Raw genomic sequence first — 18596 nt, forward strand, 5'->3', positions numbered from 1 at the left:
AAATATGCCGTCCCACGTCACCTACTACGCTTTCAAGGCTTTGCGTTGGCGTATGTGCGTCGACAGTATCATCGCTTCCTGTTAGGACAGCAAATGGTTCTGAAGCCGCGTGTAAGGACGGTGGAATCGATGGTTGTACTTTAACAGATCTATTTACATCCCTTCGTCTTCTGGATGCTGTTGCTTTTTCACCAATTTTGACGGTACTTAATACGGTGCTAAATTCTCCGGGTCTTCGACCAGAGACGTAAAGCGTAACTACGCTAGATTCAGCTTTCGAAATAGCAGAACTATCTTCCTTTTTATCGTGAGACCTATCCCGTCCACCTCGAACCCGTGATGGTTTTTCATATTCTTCGAGATCTTCGTCCGAGTATTCGTAACTATCTGGTTTATAATCCGAATCTGCTGGTTGATGCCGCCTTTCAACTTCACCCGGTAGAGTATTACTTTGCGTTAACAATGGAACCGCGGCGAACAAAGGATCCAATAAAGGATTTGAATTTGGTTGTATTTGCTGTTGGGGTTGTTGAAGTAGCAGTAGCAAAGAGTTTAAATTTGCTGCTGGTAACGTTGCCGTTGGTGTAACTACAACAGTGTCCGTGATAAATTCCGTTGCGGTTACGATGTCGCTTGAGGAGTCTATTAAAGTAGTTAAGATCTCTTTACCACGGAAGGTAAGTGGAATGACGGTGCTTTGATGTTTCGTAATCGTAGTGACGTAGGTAGTTGTGCGCGTGTTATATTGCGTAGTGGGTGTACCTTGAGGCTGTAGTAATTGGTTCTGTGGATTTAGCTGACCCAGAAGCAATTGTGATAAAAGGATATTCGCAAGAGGTGGATTTGTAGGCAAAGAAGGTCGTATTGTTGAAACTACATTTTCAACTGAATAAACAGTTGTAGGTACGATCACTGACTGTGAAGCTCTCCGACCACCAAAAGTGGTAAGCGTATGAGAAACGCGTGTCGTAGGCGTTTCGTGAAGCAAAAATCGTGTAATCTCAGTTTGACCTTGACTGTTAATACCTGTAGCTTCGCTGACAATAACTACCAGCGGTCGACCATCACCACCTGTTACGGTACTGTACTGAGAAGGACCAAGGACTTCTGTACTAGGTTGAGCCGTTATGATATTGCGTTGCTCAGTGACGCCATTATTTACTACAGGTATTGTTACTTCCGTTGGTACATAATGAGTTACTGTTATGGTCCCATCAAAATCTGGATAAACGATTGGAGATTCCCTAATGTCTTCGTGAGAAGTTCTTCCTCTTTGCGAGGTTCTTCTGCTACTACTTCCAGTTCTACTCGGAGTTCTGGAAGTAGCACGCGAAGAGGAAACTCTACGCGAACTATTGATCGATTCCACTTGACTTTTCCCAGAGTTAGTTCTTAGTCTTGGTGGTCTTGCTTTGACATTATCTGTTGCTTTATTCGTTGGCCTACTTGTAGTTCTAGTTGCCGAGGACTGTGACCTTTTGTAAGTGGATCTGGTTTGTAACGAATCTTTCTCTCTAAGTGTAAATTGCCTGCTGTTGCCCGACGTCGGAGAGGGTTTTATTCTCGAGGATGTAGTTCTACTGTTACCATTAGTACTTTGTTTCGTTCTTCCATTAGCCTTATTTGATTGACTCGTAGATGTTTCTGTCGTTTCTGTTTGGGATTTTTCCGGATTATTCGACGGCTTAAAATTAGGTCGTGAACCAGTTGAGGTTCTAGTACGAGCACTGTATCGAGCAACTGGCTTTATCGTTGCTTTTGTCGTATCTTCGACGTTCGATGAACTACCGACAACGTCGATTGTCTCATCGGTTTTAGTTGTCATCGGTTGCTTTGATTTCCGAAAACGACTAGTTAACGATCTCAATTGGTTTGCTTGTCGACGAACTCTTCTTCCCCTTGAAAATGACCCGAATGGTCTGATCTGTGCGACTGGTCCAAGCGTTTTACCAAAACGACGATTGGCATTGATAGTTGTCGCCGAAGTTTTGTCTTCATGCTCGGAACCTTCGTAGTCGTTATCCGCAATTTCTTCGACTGGATCTTCCTCAAGATCTTCCTCTTCTTCGTGATCGGTATCTTCAATCTGATCTTCTACAATCGATTCCTGTTTCCTGCTAAAATATCCACGAGGCGGAAAGAAGCCTGCGTTCGTTTGACGAGATCTCGTAGGTGTAGGCGGAGTAGGTCTATTATTTAATCGAGAGCCAACATTTCGATTTGGTATGCTAGGCGAATTGGACTTATTATTTCGATTAGTAGACTTTGGAGTTGTGCTAGCCCTTGAAGATCCACTAAAGTTTATCGGTCTACGGAACCTTAAAAGTGGATTCGTAGATCTCCGAGAAGATTCAGTTGTAGTTTGAAGAGGTATAGTGACTGTTTCCCCTTCGTCGGTTTCTTGGGTATACGGTGTTTCTTCTGTCACCAAAGTAGTCGTGGTGAATTCGTTGGCATCGTTATCTTGATCGTCTTGCCTGATAGTCGATTGTCCTCGTAGCAAAGTAGATGACGCTCGTATACCAGGTCTGTATCTGGACGATGCTCCTGGATATATGGAACTTGAGCCACGTGGCGAGCCTCTCGAAGAACCTCTGATAGTAGCAGGTGCACGTCTATTTCCTTGGAGAACAGACGAGGGTGATATTCTAGACGCTCCTCTACCTCGTCCTCCTACCGTTGCTGAATTAATAGAACTCGTTGCTGACGCCGTATTTCTTCTTCCTGAAAATCTTCTCGAACTGGATGGTGATACAGTCGAAGAATACGGTCCAATAGGTGAACTGACGCGTCCTCTCGATGATGCAAATCTATTACCTTTACCAGCTAACGTTGCGGTTATGGTAGGTGTTATATCTGTTCTGGTAATAGTCGTCGCACCTTGTGCCCCTTTACGTTTTGGATTAAACGTTGGTCGATTTCTAGATGCAAACGGTATGATCACCGGAGTAAATGATTTCTTCCTTGACGAGAACGTTAATCTAGACTTTTTCCTAGAACTTCGATCGTCCTCTTGTTGATCATCCTCTTCTTCATTCTCTTCGTTTTCCTCGGAATCTTCGTTATGACCTGGAGATTCCGTTGTAGAATCTTCTGATAAGGATGATTGAATTACAGCAGGCGATGGCGATACTTCTATTATTCCTATCGAAGTACTTGGTAGTAAAGTCGACGTTGGTGCGATACTTAGAGTCGGCGCGGAAGATGCAAAGCTTGAGGTACTTTCAATTATTTGTGCGTATCTTCCTTCGATACTGGTGCCAATAACTTTCGATTGATAGTACGTCGTGATTCCGTCGTTCTCAATTTGACCTTCGATCAATCGCACGAGTCCAGTTCTGTGACCTGGTGTCGACGATATAGTTTGCTTTTTAGCTTCGTCAATCTTTGTACTAGAACTATTTTCAATAACTTTTGCGTAGACGCCGTCGATCGAAGTCCCAATCTGTTTGGTTGTAAAGTATACAGTTGTGATGCCATCTGCATCTACCACACTACCTTTGTTTAACGAAAGTACTCCTGTAGGAAGTACAGGTGTAGCTAAAAGCGAAGAAGCTGTTTCCAAACTAGTTGAACTTTCCATAACTTGTGCATAAAGACCATCGATGATGGTACCATATACATCAGTCATATAATGCGTTGTAACATCGTTTTGAACTTTACTAGAACGAATGGTCGATATTAATCCTGTTTTAGGAATTTCTACAGCCTTGGACGGCGTTATGGATTTATTTTCTGTTTCCAATCCTTGAACTCCAGGATATAAGGCACTACCAATCGCACGTCCAGTCGCTTTTGGTTCCGTGGTATTAGGATGGAAGACACTAGTTACAGTTTCTAATCTACTGTTTAGAATAGTCTCATTACCTGCGTACGTTGTTGTAAAGTACGTATAAGTAGTATAGAACGTTGTCGGTTCTAAGGTAACGATCGAACTTTCTATCAAATCATCGTTGTTTTCTTTAACAGTTGTAGTTGCTTCTAAAGAGGATTTTTCTAGCAATGGAATATCCGATGGTGCAACTTCATTGTCAGCTGTTATCTTAGGTTTGGTGTCATTAAACAATTCTTCTTCGATCAATGATATCGAGGACGAGGTTGAATCTGGTCTATACGTCATTATCATTTCTAATTGTACAGTTGGCGTTGCCGAGACATCTGGAGTTACAACTGTACTAACCGTTTCTTCACGGCTCGTAGTCAAGGTATCGCCACCTTTGTAGAAAGTTGTCCAATAGGTAAATGTTGTGAAATAAGTAACTGGCAATGTACTTGACTCTGCAGGTAGCGCAACCGTTGGCCTTATAGTTTCCGTCACAACGTTCGTTACTGTTTCCAGACGGCTGGCAACATTAGACGTATCACCTTTATACATTGTCGTAAAATAAGTGAATGTTGTATAACTGGTTTGCAACAGTAACGTTGGTGGAGGTTCAACGTCCTGATGGTTTGATTCTGATAATTCTTGATCCTCCGGCACGGCGTTTCTTTTATCCATGATATCCAAAACAGTACCACCTCCGGAACTAGAAGATGAAAGAACATCCGTAATCATTGATCCTAAAATTTCACCGTTTATCGGAGGATTTGGTGTCACTTGTCCATTGATATCAAGATCACGAAGTATATTTTCTGTAGAAGATTGCTGTTCCAATGTCGTTGGAGGTTCGGTGAATTCTTCGGTAGTCATTTCAGTTACCAACGTAGTCTCACTTGGGTTATTAACTTGTTCCGAGGCATTAGCTTCCGCTTGAACTTTTTTCGCTAATAGGAAAGCTTCCTCTTGAGATTTCTGTCTTTGAAGAGCTTCCAAATATGCCAATATTTCTGGTGGAACTGCTGGCTTACTGGTAGTCTGAGTTTGCAGCGTCGACGATGTAGTTTCTTGTGATATAGAAATTGTTGGACTAGGTTGAATCGTTTCCGTTACAACATTTGTGAATACTTCCGTTCTCGTTTCTATTTCCGTTTCATCGTCAACAAAAGTGGTGGTAAAATATGTGTACGTTGTATAATACGTTTTCAATTGATGCTTCACTATACCAGTTGATATCGCTGGAGTTGGACTTGCTTCGAGCTCGATCATTGCCTTTTCAGTATCTTCCAATTCATCCTCGGATATTGTCGGTACTGTACTAATATGTTCAGTGATCGTAGTTTCGTCATCTAAAATTGTGGTCAAACTACCTTCTGTAATATCTTTACCCGTGAAGTCTGAATATTCCGGAGTTGTTGCTGCGTCATCTCCAACTTGCTGAGAAATTACTGATGGCAAGATGGTTTGTGATATCTCTGTGGGAGTTATCAGGATAGGTTCCTCTTTTTCAAAAAGACTAGCTACTGCGGCAGATACACCATTGGGTCCAACAGTTTGAGTGATGACATTGGTTTCAACTACCTCTCTGCTAGAGATGCTTGATGTATCCTTTTGGAAGAACGTTGTCAAATACGTATAAGTCGTATATAAAGTTTTAAATATCAATTCTATCTCTTCGTCCTGTTTTGTCGTTTGTTCCTGATCAATCTGAGATTGCAGATTCGAAACCTGTTGCGATATTATCGAAATATCTGATTTTGTAGGAAGAATGAGACTCTCGGTGGAACTTGGTGTAATCAATTCTGTCAAGAAAGTAACTTCGGAAGATACAACTTCTCGAGATTTCACCGATGTAGTCGTGTCGCCATTGCTGTCAGGAATGAAGAAGGTTGTGTAATATGTAAATGTTTCGTATACGGTCGAGGGGAGAAGTTTCGTTGCGAATGTAACTTGTTGTTTCGAATCTACATAATCTGGTTGTTGTACTTTATTATTTTCCTGATCGTATTCGTTTCTAGACGATCCACCTTTGATGCTACGTCCTTGAGGATCTCCCGATAGAATATCGTTAGGTATTCCGTCATCGAACGTTGGCAATGCCGAATCAGTCGTCCCTAAAACCTTTCTTGCACTTTCTAAAATATCTTTCAACGTCGTTAAGACGCTGTCAGTGGTGTCCTTCAATGGAGTCGTCAATTCGTTCATTTCTGGTGATGCTTCTTCGCTAGTAGTGATCACTTGTGGCGTTGTACCAATAGTCATTTCTACGGTTGTGTCCTGTTCTTGTTCACCGTCACTTATATTAGTATATTCATATTCTACGGTAGTATCTTCATCGTTGTTGTTCGTTATCGTAGCAGTATTAGGAAAGAAGTATACGTTAGAAGACGTGTGAATAACTTGGGCGTAATTGGTGCCAATGTATGTACCATAAATAAGACTTTTGTAACGAGTGGTAGTACCATCGGAGGATGTCATGGAGTCAATAACCTTAAGAAGTCCCGTAGGTTTGATCGAATTTGTTTCTATATCAGGTATCAACAATAAAGGATCGGTGGACCTAGAAGATAATTCGACTTCAGGTTCTTCGACAACACTCGGCTGAATGTTACCACCATTTACTATATCCAATAATTCATCTCTCTCACGATTCATACTAGTTTCTATATGATTGTGCGACTTCATAAATGGTAAGTCGGTTGGTTTGTGATCGCCCGAGACAACGGTAGGTCTAATTTTAACTACTGCTATACCATCGTCCGGTCTAAGCGTAGCATCGCCCTTGATCGTCGTAGCTGGCCTTCCAACAGGAGCCGGTGACGTACTAGGAGAAAACACTATAACAGTGTCGCCAACCGTTGTAGTAAAGTCAGCAAATCCATGATAAGTGACCGTGGCCAATGGCTTGTTATCGGCTTTTCTTTGGGTAGGTCTTGCCGTAGGTTTAAATATTTTTGGAAGACGCGTTCTAGTTTTGGGTTGTTCGCTTTCAAAGAAATCATAATTATTCGAGACGTATTCTTGTTTGACGGTATAAGTTGGTAAATTATCAGCTGGTCTCACTTTAACCGGCTTAAATCTTTGAAGTTCCGTGCCCAATTCTCTTTTACTAAATATATCGTTTTCTCTTGTTAAATCGTCCAACCTTGTTGTCCCTTTATTATCACTCACAAATCTACGCTGATTATCCGAATTATTTCTTAATAAATCCTTACTCTTATCCTTCGTATCTATTTCCTCGATGGCTTTAATCGGAGCATTGCTCAGATCAACTTTAGATTGCCAGTCGTATTCCGTTGTTCTCGATGGATATACGACGTACGGACTAGTTGGATCTACCGAAGGTTCTTTATCATAAAATACTCTACTTGAGGTAGACAAAATTCTTGCATAAAGACGTCCGTTATCTAATGTCGTACCAAGAACTTGCGTTGCGAACTCAGTACTTGCTCCGTCTTGTACAAATGTACGTGCGGTTTTTGTTAGGAGACCAACTGGGGGCACGGATTTTCCAGGACGGGCTGATACCAAGAGGACAGTAGTCACGCCTGAGACAACGTTAGTTAGAAAAAGAAGGAACGACGATACGAGACGATGAGTTCGGATAAAAATTTGGATAATATTTGAAATGTATGTGCCGGCCGTAAAAATTATCGTGGACGTGATAAAAAAGTGAATAACGCAAAATAAAATGAATAATATCACCATCACCAAGAGACAGATCATAACAATCCCCAAAGTTAATAGGGGTGGGGGTGGGGGAGAAAAAAATAAAAAAGCAAAGAAAAAATACAATTACACATACACACACACATATAAAGAGAGTGAGAGACAGAAAGAGAGAGAGAGAAAGAGAGAAAAAAAAGATAGATAAATAAAAAGAGAGAGAGAGAGAGAGAGTGTCCGAGGTTTTGAAATGTCAAGAACGAATATGAACAGAGTACAGTGAACGTTTGATCGATGTTATAATGGTACGATTGGTTGGTAGTGTTGATTAAATCCATTGAAAAAAAAAAATTAGTTTTTTTTTTGTTGAGTTTCGTATGTCCGTTTGAAGTTTCATTGTCGTTTTTGTAATCCGTCCGGTGTTGTTTTATATGTATTTTTCGCGTAGGTTTTTACAACGTAGGTCGTCGGAGAAGAGACGGAGATGCGGGCGGACGTTGGAGGCAGACGGCATCCAGTTGTTGAGAAGAGTTGAAGGCGGGGAGCAGGCAGGAGCAGTAACAGAAACAGAAAAAGAGATAGACGATTTTAATAGAACAGCTTCTCTTTTGTAATCTACAATACCTGTATCTCTGACTTCCGTCGTTCATTTTTAAGCTTGATTTTCATGTATCTGATATGTTCCGGTAATTATATTTTGTATATTTTACATAATTATTCTTTTCTTCAAACGTTATCTTGAAGAAGCAAGAAGGACGAGAAGGGACAAAAATAATAAAAAAAAAGGGAAAAAAGAAAAAAAAGTAGCATAGAAAATAAGTAAAGTACATAAGGATAAAAAAAATATTATAAAAGAAAATAAAGTTTTTTCTTTTCCAAATAAAATTACATAATATTTTCTCACTTCTTTAGAATAACATTCTAATTATTATTTAGATTTTTTTATTTATATGTTTTGTATTATCTATATATAATTTGTCTTGTAGAATTTGGAGAATAGAAAATAATTAAACCCGTTGCATAAAAGAACAAATAAATCAAGCTTTAATTTTGAAAGTGGTATGCTTATAACAGAGTGATCTGCTTCTTAGCGATATACAGCTCGGAAAAATAGTTAAGTAGTAATTTGTGCCAAATAACAATAGAAAATAATAGCCGTTAGAATTTCGTGCATAGCCTGACCATATTAAAGAATTCAATAAGGGACAGATTTGCAGATAGAAAATTGACCGAAAGTTAGTTTTAATGTTCTAATAAATTCAGTCGTATGTTCATTTTTATATATGGCCGTATTTAAAAAAAAAATAAAATAATAATAATATGATTCGTGTAATTCAATTGAAAAAAGAAGATATTAGTTCGCGTCGATTCATTCATAAAAGATAATTTTTTATTTCGAAACAATTACAAGAAAAAAAAAAGAAATAAAAAAAGATACTTTCTTAATACGATCTATACGTTTTCATATATATATATGTATTATGGTATATATTTATGATCAGTAAAAAAAGAATATATTTCTAATTTGTCTACCTTATTTTTATTCGACAGTATACACATCTATTTAACTAAAACTAATTATGCGTATTAATTATGAAATGGAGACACAGAAATGTTTTTCAGTTCAAAGGCTTATGTATATATACACGGCCGCACCTCGCGTCAACACGCACGTATAAAGTATAGACATGACAAATTCAATATTCATCATGTGGAGAAAGTAAAATAGATAGAGACAAAGGTTGAAGCAGAAATAAAGTGACTAGACATAACATTGCTTTCAGTATAACAGAAAATTTAAAGAACATATATATATATATTAGTATCAGAGATACATAAGATAATATTTGAAATCAGATTTTTAGAGAAATCATTTGTTACTAAGTTGAACATGTATGAGTATATACAATATCGAATTTTTTAAAGAAAAAAGAAAAAAGAGAGTAGTCGGACAAAAACCCATGGGGCGCATAAAGACAAGGTGATACTTTGTTTTTGTTTTCTTTTTTACAATTCTACACAAATCTCTCTCTAAAATATAAGAGAATATGTTAAGCGCAATGTTATGTATATTTATATATTTAGAAAATTGTCAATATAATTATACATATATATAATTTTTATCTCGAATGTGTAAATACAAAAAAAAATCAAGTACAAACTCACCCTGCAAGTCTCCTTCTATCCTGGAGGCTCTAATTTGATCATTGTCAAAGTTTCCATCTGCAAATTAAAAAAAAAAAGAAAAGAAATACGTGTTACATTATTATCACTTATTTTTTTACAAACATTATTGTTACAATGTAAGATTATTTAGAGAACGAATGTAATATATACATAGTATTTGTTAAGTATACACTAAGAATATATCAAACGTCTAAGTAAATAGATTGGAACATTAAAACGTACAAAAATGGTGACAGTTAGAGACCAAGAGATTTGTAACTGTGTAAGAAGGAAAGATGAGAAATTCCATACATCGAGGATACCGAAGACGGCATTCGGAGGCCATGACATACTGTTATTTGACCGACTCCTTTCTTCTTTAAGAGAACGCAATATCTACATTTGTGTCGATCGGATACTCGATGCGACATCTTCACGGATAAGTGATTCTACCAGACGTTTACGAAGAAAGTCTACCTACGGATAGATGATCGACCACTCGACATATTTGTTCTTGAACAAATTGGCACGAACTTGTGTTTACAGTTTTACTGCGAGTCTCATTAAATCAGCCATCATTGAATAAAATTGATCGACATAATAATTTTAAATTGTTGCACACATCGTTGACGAGTTCAATATATTCTTGATTTGTAAGCGTAAAGTTATTTATGTAGTTATAAAATTTTTTACAATTTGTTATTATATAATAATATCGTTCAATGTATTAAATAAGATTTTTACAAATTTCGATTTAATTTTTTTTTAATTTGTAGTAATATTTCGATGCTAATAAACAACATAATTAATCATAAACATAATGATATATCCCTTCATAAATATATAATAATATAAATAATTATGATATAAATCTGATAGTTATCATTTTCGACGAAATCAGATAGAATTTGGATTAGTTTTAGGAATTATAACAGATTGGTATTGTCGACTGATTTACACGATCTATATTCGTAGAAACATCTCCACATGTGTAATATCCGTTCGATACAGGTTGTATTACAAGAGTTACCGATTCGGTATATAAGTCTCGTTGTAACGGGATCACACTTGCGGTCCAATGGAACTGTGTGTGGGCTATGTAAGGTAGCCTGTGATGATGTAGCGGTGAAACTCTGTCGCGTTCGAGACCTGATCCGCTATCACATGAGGTCACACGTCGATTAAACGTTTTTCGCAATTAAGGATACTCTTTGTAGATCATTAAATGCGTTAGAATTATAGAATGGATCAAAGATGTCGATAAATGATTTTTCAAATCAATCGATTATTTCTTTTCGAGATTTTGTAAGATACTTTGCTTTTTTCCTTTTTCTTTTTTTTCTCAAATTGTAGAAACACTTTTTCGTACGATCTTTAATTTTGTTTCGTTTAACTTTGAATAGGATGATTCAATTGTCATTTACCATCGTTATCAAAGTGTTAAATTGAAGCTATAACTTTAAACATGAGTATTAACGATTACCTTTGAAAAAGAAAAAAAGAAAAGGAAAAAACGAAACTTAGATACGTACATTTTACTACTGATTTTATTTCGTTTTAATGCTCTTACATACTTTTCTTAGAAATTCTACTCGTAATGATTGGTTAAAAAAATGAATGACGTAGTAAGAGTAACGTAGACGCTATATTACCAGTTCCCACGACAGAACACTTTCTCTCTCGTACTTGGCGCTTGTGTACCTGAATTCACAATATTTCATGCACTTTTCAATGCTACATATATACATACAATCGATATTTATTTGTATTCTCATTATAACTAATAATACATTTAACTTTTTTTTTTTTTATTGTAAACTACAAATAGGAAAAAAAACTTTGTAGAAAAAATTTCTAATAGAAAGTATCTCTTGTTTACTATCTTTTTTTCTTAAGTTATACAAAAAAAAAAGGGAATTTTTACATGAAGTTTATATTAAAAAGATTTTTATCAGAACGATCATTAGATTTTTTTCATCTGTTATTTATTTGATTTCAAATTTATTTATTTTTTTTTGTTAAATTTATAATACTTTAGAATTTATACGTAAAGTATATATTGTGTGTATTAGAAAGTTCATTAGTTCTTTCATTTATTACTTATTTGATTTAAAGCTAATTTGTTTTTTATCGTTAAGGTTTTAAAATTCGAGCAAAAAGAAATGTTATTTAAAAAAAAACACAATCGACTTCTTTTTCTCTTCCGAATGAATTTGTCTATTGTTAAACTTAAGTAAGAAGAAAATTTCTCTCACATTGATATTGAGATAGTATTTCCGTAATGAAATATCCTTCGCGCACAAAACAATTTTATCCTTTCTTATATCCTCATGATCGCACGACTATCAATATTTCACGTCGTTTAAAATGAAATAAAAATCTTGCGAGAGATCAATTCCTGGTTCGACGTCTCCTTGAGTTTTATAGTACATACTTTCTACTTTTTCTCTTAAGTCATCGTTTTTCAACGTAATCCCTAGAAGTTCTAACTTCAATAGGAACAACATGGAACAACGTTGAGTACAATCTATTCAAGCCCTTTTTTTAGGTATTATATTTTAATAAACAATTCACAGTATATTAGAAAAGCAAAAATTAATAACGCAAGTTGTTATGCAAGTTAAATCGGTAAATAAAATATTTAATAATCATATAAATTCTATATATTACGGATTTATTATATATATGTATATGTATTGTATATCATATAAAATAATTATATACAGTACAAAGAGTAAAATTACATTATTTTATAACTTTCGCGTGTACGAGGAGACGTATAATACGGTGAAAGATTCTCAAGGAAAGTCCCTTGTTTTCAGTCCAAAGTATTTTGTTGTCCACTTCGCTATAAATGTCACCATGATAATGAGAAAGAATAGGATTTGTAACCACACGAGAAGAACACCGCATACCAAAGATGTGTTTTAACTGATTGTACCTGCCACTTATTCTTCTCAGCCGCACGTGTAGCGTATAGCAAATACTATAAAACCGCAAACACAATAAAAGAAGATGGCATATCTTACTGAGGTTCTTAGCTCCAGAAATTCTAAATTTAAAACGTATCCTTGCGAATCCATTTTGTAATATTCAAATTTAACCACTTCACCATTTATCTTTTATTATCTTTACTATAAACTAAAATTAAATAGTATTTTTTTAGAATAGTTAAAATCTATATTGCATATAAATTATAATAATCAATGTTATTAAAATAACTAAATATATTATATATTACATGTTTTTCCTAATTAAAAATATAAAAATAAATTAAATCACTTATACGAACATTCTTTGTTTTTCACATATATTGTATTCTTTTATGTAATTACTTAAAAAAAAAAAAGAAAAATTCTATAACTAAGTGGAATATATGTATTCAATTAATTGTTACGTAGCTGCATAATAAATATAAAAAGACAATAGAAAAAAGAAGAATGCAAGGAAATGCAGGATACATAAAAAAAGAAAAAAAGAATTAAGGTGCACAATGCACACTCAAGATCGGCTCATAGATATTTACGGTCTATCGCTCTGTTGGTCAACTTTAAAATAAGGCTCCACTAAATGATTCTTAACTTCTTAATTTAACGTAGCGTGAAGATGTTTTATATATATGTATATATATCAATTCTAACGGGGAATATACGAGGAATGATTTCATTTATTAATCGAACAAAATATAATGTCTATTGATCTATGATTCCACTTTCTCTATGAATACGTGATTTGATTATCGTATTAAATGTCTTTTGAAAGTGCATACATACTGGTTACAATATCAATTCTACGAATATGATTTTTTTAAATATTAATAAATTGTTTATTTTAATATATATATACACACTATATAAAGTATAAAATATAATATTAATAAAATAGCGCAAAATAGAGAAAATATAGATCTATATTTTTCGAAAGCAATCCTTGAAACAAACTACATCCCCTAATATTTTATCTTATTAATTAAATGATAAAATGTCATCACTTCATAGCTGATTCGACGATTACATAAAAAGATAAAAAGAAAAAGAAACAAGTAATATATATACGTAGTGTCATACGAATGATGACTTCATAGTGCAAAGTGTTAAATCAAATAGGAAAAGGAAATAGAAAACATTAGATGATAATGAAATGTTTACAGCGTGACATCAAATTCTTGATACCTTAAGAAAAAGAAAAAAAAAAAAAGAGAGAAAGAAAATTACTTTTCCTCGCGTAGAACGATTAGTGTTAAATAAAATGGTAGTGTTGTCAACAGTAATGTAAACAGGTAATATGTAATGAAAATTAGTCGTTTGACGATTGACGATTTCTTCCGCCTACTTTTCCTTCGACATGACATTAGCTACGAGGGGGGGAAGTGAGACTAATCGGGACACACCCGGTATATCATGAAAGAATGCTGCGACGTTTGGCGATACCACGTTATACACGTGTACTTACGCGATTTCACCGCGGATTTCCATGCACGGATTAACTGTGGGACTATTTAACGCGTGCGAAACTATACTCCGAATGATTACATCAGAAATTTCCAAGTATGTGTTATAAATCATGTTATTTTATATCCCTCTCCGTCTCAGAAGCACCCCAAACAAAAGTATATCTTCTTCAAATATATTACATGTTGCTGGAGTTATCAATCCTTTTTTTTTTATCTTTTATTATTTTATTTATTTCTTCTTTTTATATAATTTTTAGCAACCATATGGCCTATTATTAAATATCATATAGTATCTCATAAATAATATTCGTTTATTAAAATGAAGATTATAGTTCGAACGTAAATCTCTTTTCTTTTTCTCTTTTCCTTTTTCCAATAAAATAGATAGATAAAATAATGAAATGAATTTTTAGATTAATATCTAAGCTAGTAATTTTAATTATTTACTGTCATGTCAAGATTCGTTGACCTAATTCAAGAATACGACCGATCGTTTCTCGTTGCCGATCAACCTGTACCAGGATTGGATTTAAGAGTGACCTTCTTTTTTGAGCGAAAGTTTACTTGCCTTCGGACTCTACCAGCTAAGGATTTCATTAATTACTGATAGTTAAATTCTTTTCTGTTTTTTTCTGTTTCTTTCCTTTTTTTTTACGATTCGAACGTGTAAAAGAATTCTGTAGAAAAATATTTTATATCTGAGTATATATATTATACATCCTTATATGAAAAATTGATTATATTACCTATATGTACTTTAAATATCTCATCGTTTCGATTATCTTTCAGCATGTCCATTACTGATAATAAAGATATAAAAATCTGTCTGATAAATGAAGCAAAAAACATTATTAGCCGACATTTAGTATACTTCAGCAATCGCTTATGTTCTCATGTGATAGGAGTATCGGTGAAGGTAGGAGAGCGATAGTATGCATCGAGAAGAAAGTCGGTACTCTTCATTGAATAAGATTGGAATTGGAGAGTTGCAGAAACCAATTTCACTTAATGTAAGTGTGGGTAGATTTATACGTTCAACAACGTTATTAATAAATGATTTAAGAATAGTAATTGTTAGATACAATTATACCCAATTGTATTAAACCCAATTAAAGCCAATACGATTTTATTTCTTTTTTATTTAAAAAATTTATCATATTAACTTACTTTTAAATAATACGAGTATTATCAAATTAATTATTAATTAGCTGCCATTATAATTATCAATAAAAATATTATTTGTTATATATGATACTGCGATATTGATATTTTTAACATCATATTAAAATTGTATCTTTCAGATAAAATTACTAATTATTAATTAGTAGAATTGGGAAGAGACACAAAAAAAAAAAGATTTTCACGTGTCTTTGAAAACATGTGACCTTTTCCACAATGAATCAAAGATGGTTCTTACAGTTTGGCCCTATTCGAGCTAACAGTGTGTGCCCAATGTTCGCATCCATGAACAGTAAGGATGTAGGCCGAGCCCGATAGCCTCAGGGTTATAACGGGTCGGCACACTAACTTCTGTATATTTCCTCATCGACTCGTCAATAATTCATACAAATATTTGCATCTTATCGGTTGGAGTCTTTGCAACGTTAAACACATTCTCCATTGTTCGTTTTTCCTTAAAAACTAATATTTCTTATCTCTAGATATATGTATTTCGATAAGACTGATCACTCGACTTATCTTGAATTATTACAGCTTTATAACAGTATATTAATTCTTTACATACTTTTATAAAACAGAGATAACTTTGAATGAAAAATATCAAATTTCCCAAACATTTTTTTTCAGATTGTAAAACTACAAGCTCAGAAATTTCTTTACGATTTAAACGTTCTTGGAAAAGAGTAATAGATTTTTAATATTATCTATTCTTTATATATTACATATATATACATAATAGTTATATAAAATATTAAGAATAATTCGAACCTACGTATACATTGTTGTCTTGAATGAAACGAATCGTTGAATGATACGAAAAGGCTTCTGCGTTCGAATCACAGACATTACAGCTTTCTCCGCGGAATACAAGGCGGAACCGAAAGCAAAATCGGTCGTTCGAAGTGAAGATGCTTCTTCCAGTTGATGAACCAGTGAGAATTCACCCACCTGCTTCTCTCTGCTTATTCTCTCTTATAGAAAAAGATACTTTCTTACAAAGAATTAACCTACATACATCGATGACCTAAATATCTTCAATCACTTTTAAGTCGATTTCCTTTTATTTCCTTTCTTTTTTTTTTTCTTTATCATTTTTTTTCTTCTTATCGTTTTCGATGCACATTAATTCGTTATCTATTCATATCTATCAGAATACCATTCATACTTTCATCATTATCAGGATTCGAGTATATTTCTTCGTTTAATCAAATTCATACAATCTTTCATTTTCTTATTCATTTATTTATTTGTTTATTTTTTCAGTTTTCTCTTTCTACCTTTGGTTTTAACAAGTATACCAAATTGTTCTTCTTTATATCATTGTTTGTGAGAAGTAAAGTTTTAAGATGTATATTTCCAAAGTAAAAAAGCGTTTATCAAACTGCGTACTGCTAAAAGTCAATAAGCGTTTCGTGAAAAATTATGAAAATTAATATTACTTTGCTATTTTCATACTTAACTCTTATATTCACTCGTTTGATTTATCTATTTATTATCAATACCTCTATCTATCCTATAAAATAAGGAAAAGTGTTAAGTTTAAAGATGTTGAAAATTTAACAATTCGCGATGCGTCTCGTCGTAGGAAAAGTTTGGGTAATACTGCGATAGAGAGTGAGAGTATAGTGTTCATGGTTAATACGACTTGTTGTAAATACAGTCCTTCGTACGTCTATTGCGAGTCTATCGAAGAAACAGGTGTATGAAATAATTGAAATATTTATAAATATATCATAAAGACCGAGTAAACCTAAATAATTTTCTTGTTGTTAAATCAAGTCCTAATATGTCGCATTAGTTCTATCTCTTTTTACTACGATGTCGACCGTCGTGTCGCGTCGTCGAGAAACCACGATGACTCTCGAGGGAAAGCATGAGAATTACATCAGTCCTTTGGCGTCGCACCTTCGCAGTTTCCCAGACACTTTCTATGCGATGTTTCGTTTCGTTTCGTCGTCCTCTTGCTTGTGTATGAGTGATTTCGCATCGTTAAACTACATGCACACAATGACAATGTATATTTGTTGATTTCGTGTGCACATTGCACGTGCAGCAAATAAAAATTCGTCTCTCTCTCTCTCTCTCTCTCTTCGTCTCTCTTTACTGCTCTGGAATTACGTTTGTCGAGTAGTCATTTCGCAAGGCTATAATAGCGTATTCTCGATGGATACCATTCTTTAAGCAGAAAGCTTCAAAGATGGCGCGTATGTCAAGAAGAGAATGTATAGAATATTATAAGAGACACGAATTGCTAGTAAATTCATTGACCACATTGTTGATGTAAATGTCTCTTTCTATCCAGCGAAATATATCTATATTTTATACAATAATTTTTCTCTATTTCTCTCTTTATCTTTTTTTATCTCTATCTTTCTCTTTAACATATATATATATATGTGTGTGTGTGTGTGTGTGTGTGTGTATTTTTTTTTCTACGAATCTCTCTATCTCATATAAAATAATATAAAGCGAAAGAGATTGTCTCGTTCTAAAGGCGACGCTTTCAGCCTCCGGGCAAGCCTTGACAAGAATGTATAAGGAGTACAGCATTTCTCTTCTACTCGATCCATATCCCCTCTTATCTTCTTTTCTCAACGATTAGCTTGATCTCATTGGAAAATAAGAGATTAATAATTTGTTCTCCTTAATTTTGTATACCTTTAACGCGTTTCAAATTTCATCGTACTAAATGCATCAAAAGTTACTATTCTTTTTTACGATTTATTACGATTAAAGAATAAAAAAAGAGAGAAAGAAGGAAGGAAAAAGTATTAAACGATTTTTAAAATCGTCTGTGAAACTATCGGTACATCCTATATTTGTATTCCATCATGAAAAATTGGGGAATAAATATCTCTAGTCTTCTTCAATAGATTTCTCTTAACATGCAATCCGGGTTTAATGCCTTACAAGTTAGAAGCCTTGATAGAAATGTCCAAGATATTCTAACTCTCTTTTATTTTCTAATCTCTCTTTTTTCTCTTTTTGTTTCTTTTTTTTTTCCTTTATGTGGTCTCGGTTAGCTAACGATTTGCATTAAAAGGAAGAAGAACGTAATATTACAAAAATACGATTCTCATCTTGTCAGTGTCATTCGAAATGATCTTGAATCTTGACCGAATTGACTTGTGTAATATCTATAAAAAATATATAATACCTAGATATTCTAAACTTTCAATGTTAGAATCCTAAAGCAGTAATAATAATTTGTTACAACAACGATAAGGGTTTTGAACTCGAAAGGAAAACATATTTCCGGGAAGTAATTGAAGTAATCGGAGAAATGTGAAAGAAAGAAAAAAAAAAGAAAAAAGA

General features: G+C 34.3%; 1 protein-coding gene across 2 annotated transcripts in view; it reads right to left on the bottom strand.

The window, feature by feature from the left end:
• LOC127069768 (uncharacterized) overlaps window positions 1-18596 on the bottom strand; it is a 49693-nt gene that overhangs the window by 14743 nt on the left and 16354 nt on the right. For both annotated transcript variants that reach the window (XM_051007208.1, XM_051007209.1), the window contains one exon: window positions 9650-9706. In XM_051007208.1, coding sequence (XP_050863165.1) covers window positions 9650-9706 — 57 coding nt within the window. The remainder of the gene's footprint in view (window positions 1-9649; window positions 9707-18596) is intronic.

The sequence above is a fragment of the Vespula vulgaris genome, chromosome 16 (assembly GCF_905475345.1).
Source record: "Vespula vulgaris chromosome 16, iyVesVulg1.1, whole genome shotgun sequence".
Taxonomy (NCBI): domain Eukaryota; kingdom Metazoa; phylum Arthropoda; class Insecta; order Hymenoptera; family Vespidae; genus Vespula; species Vespula vulgaris.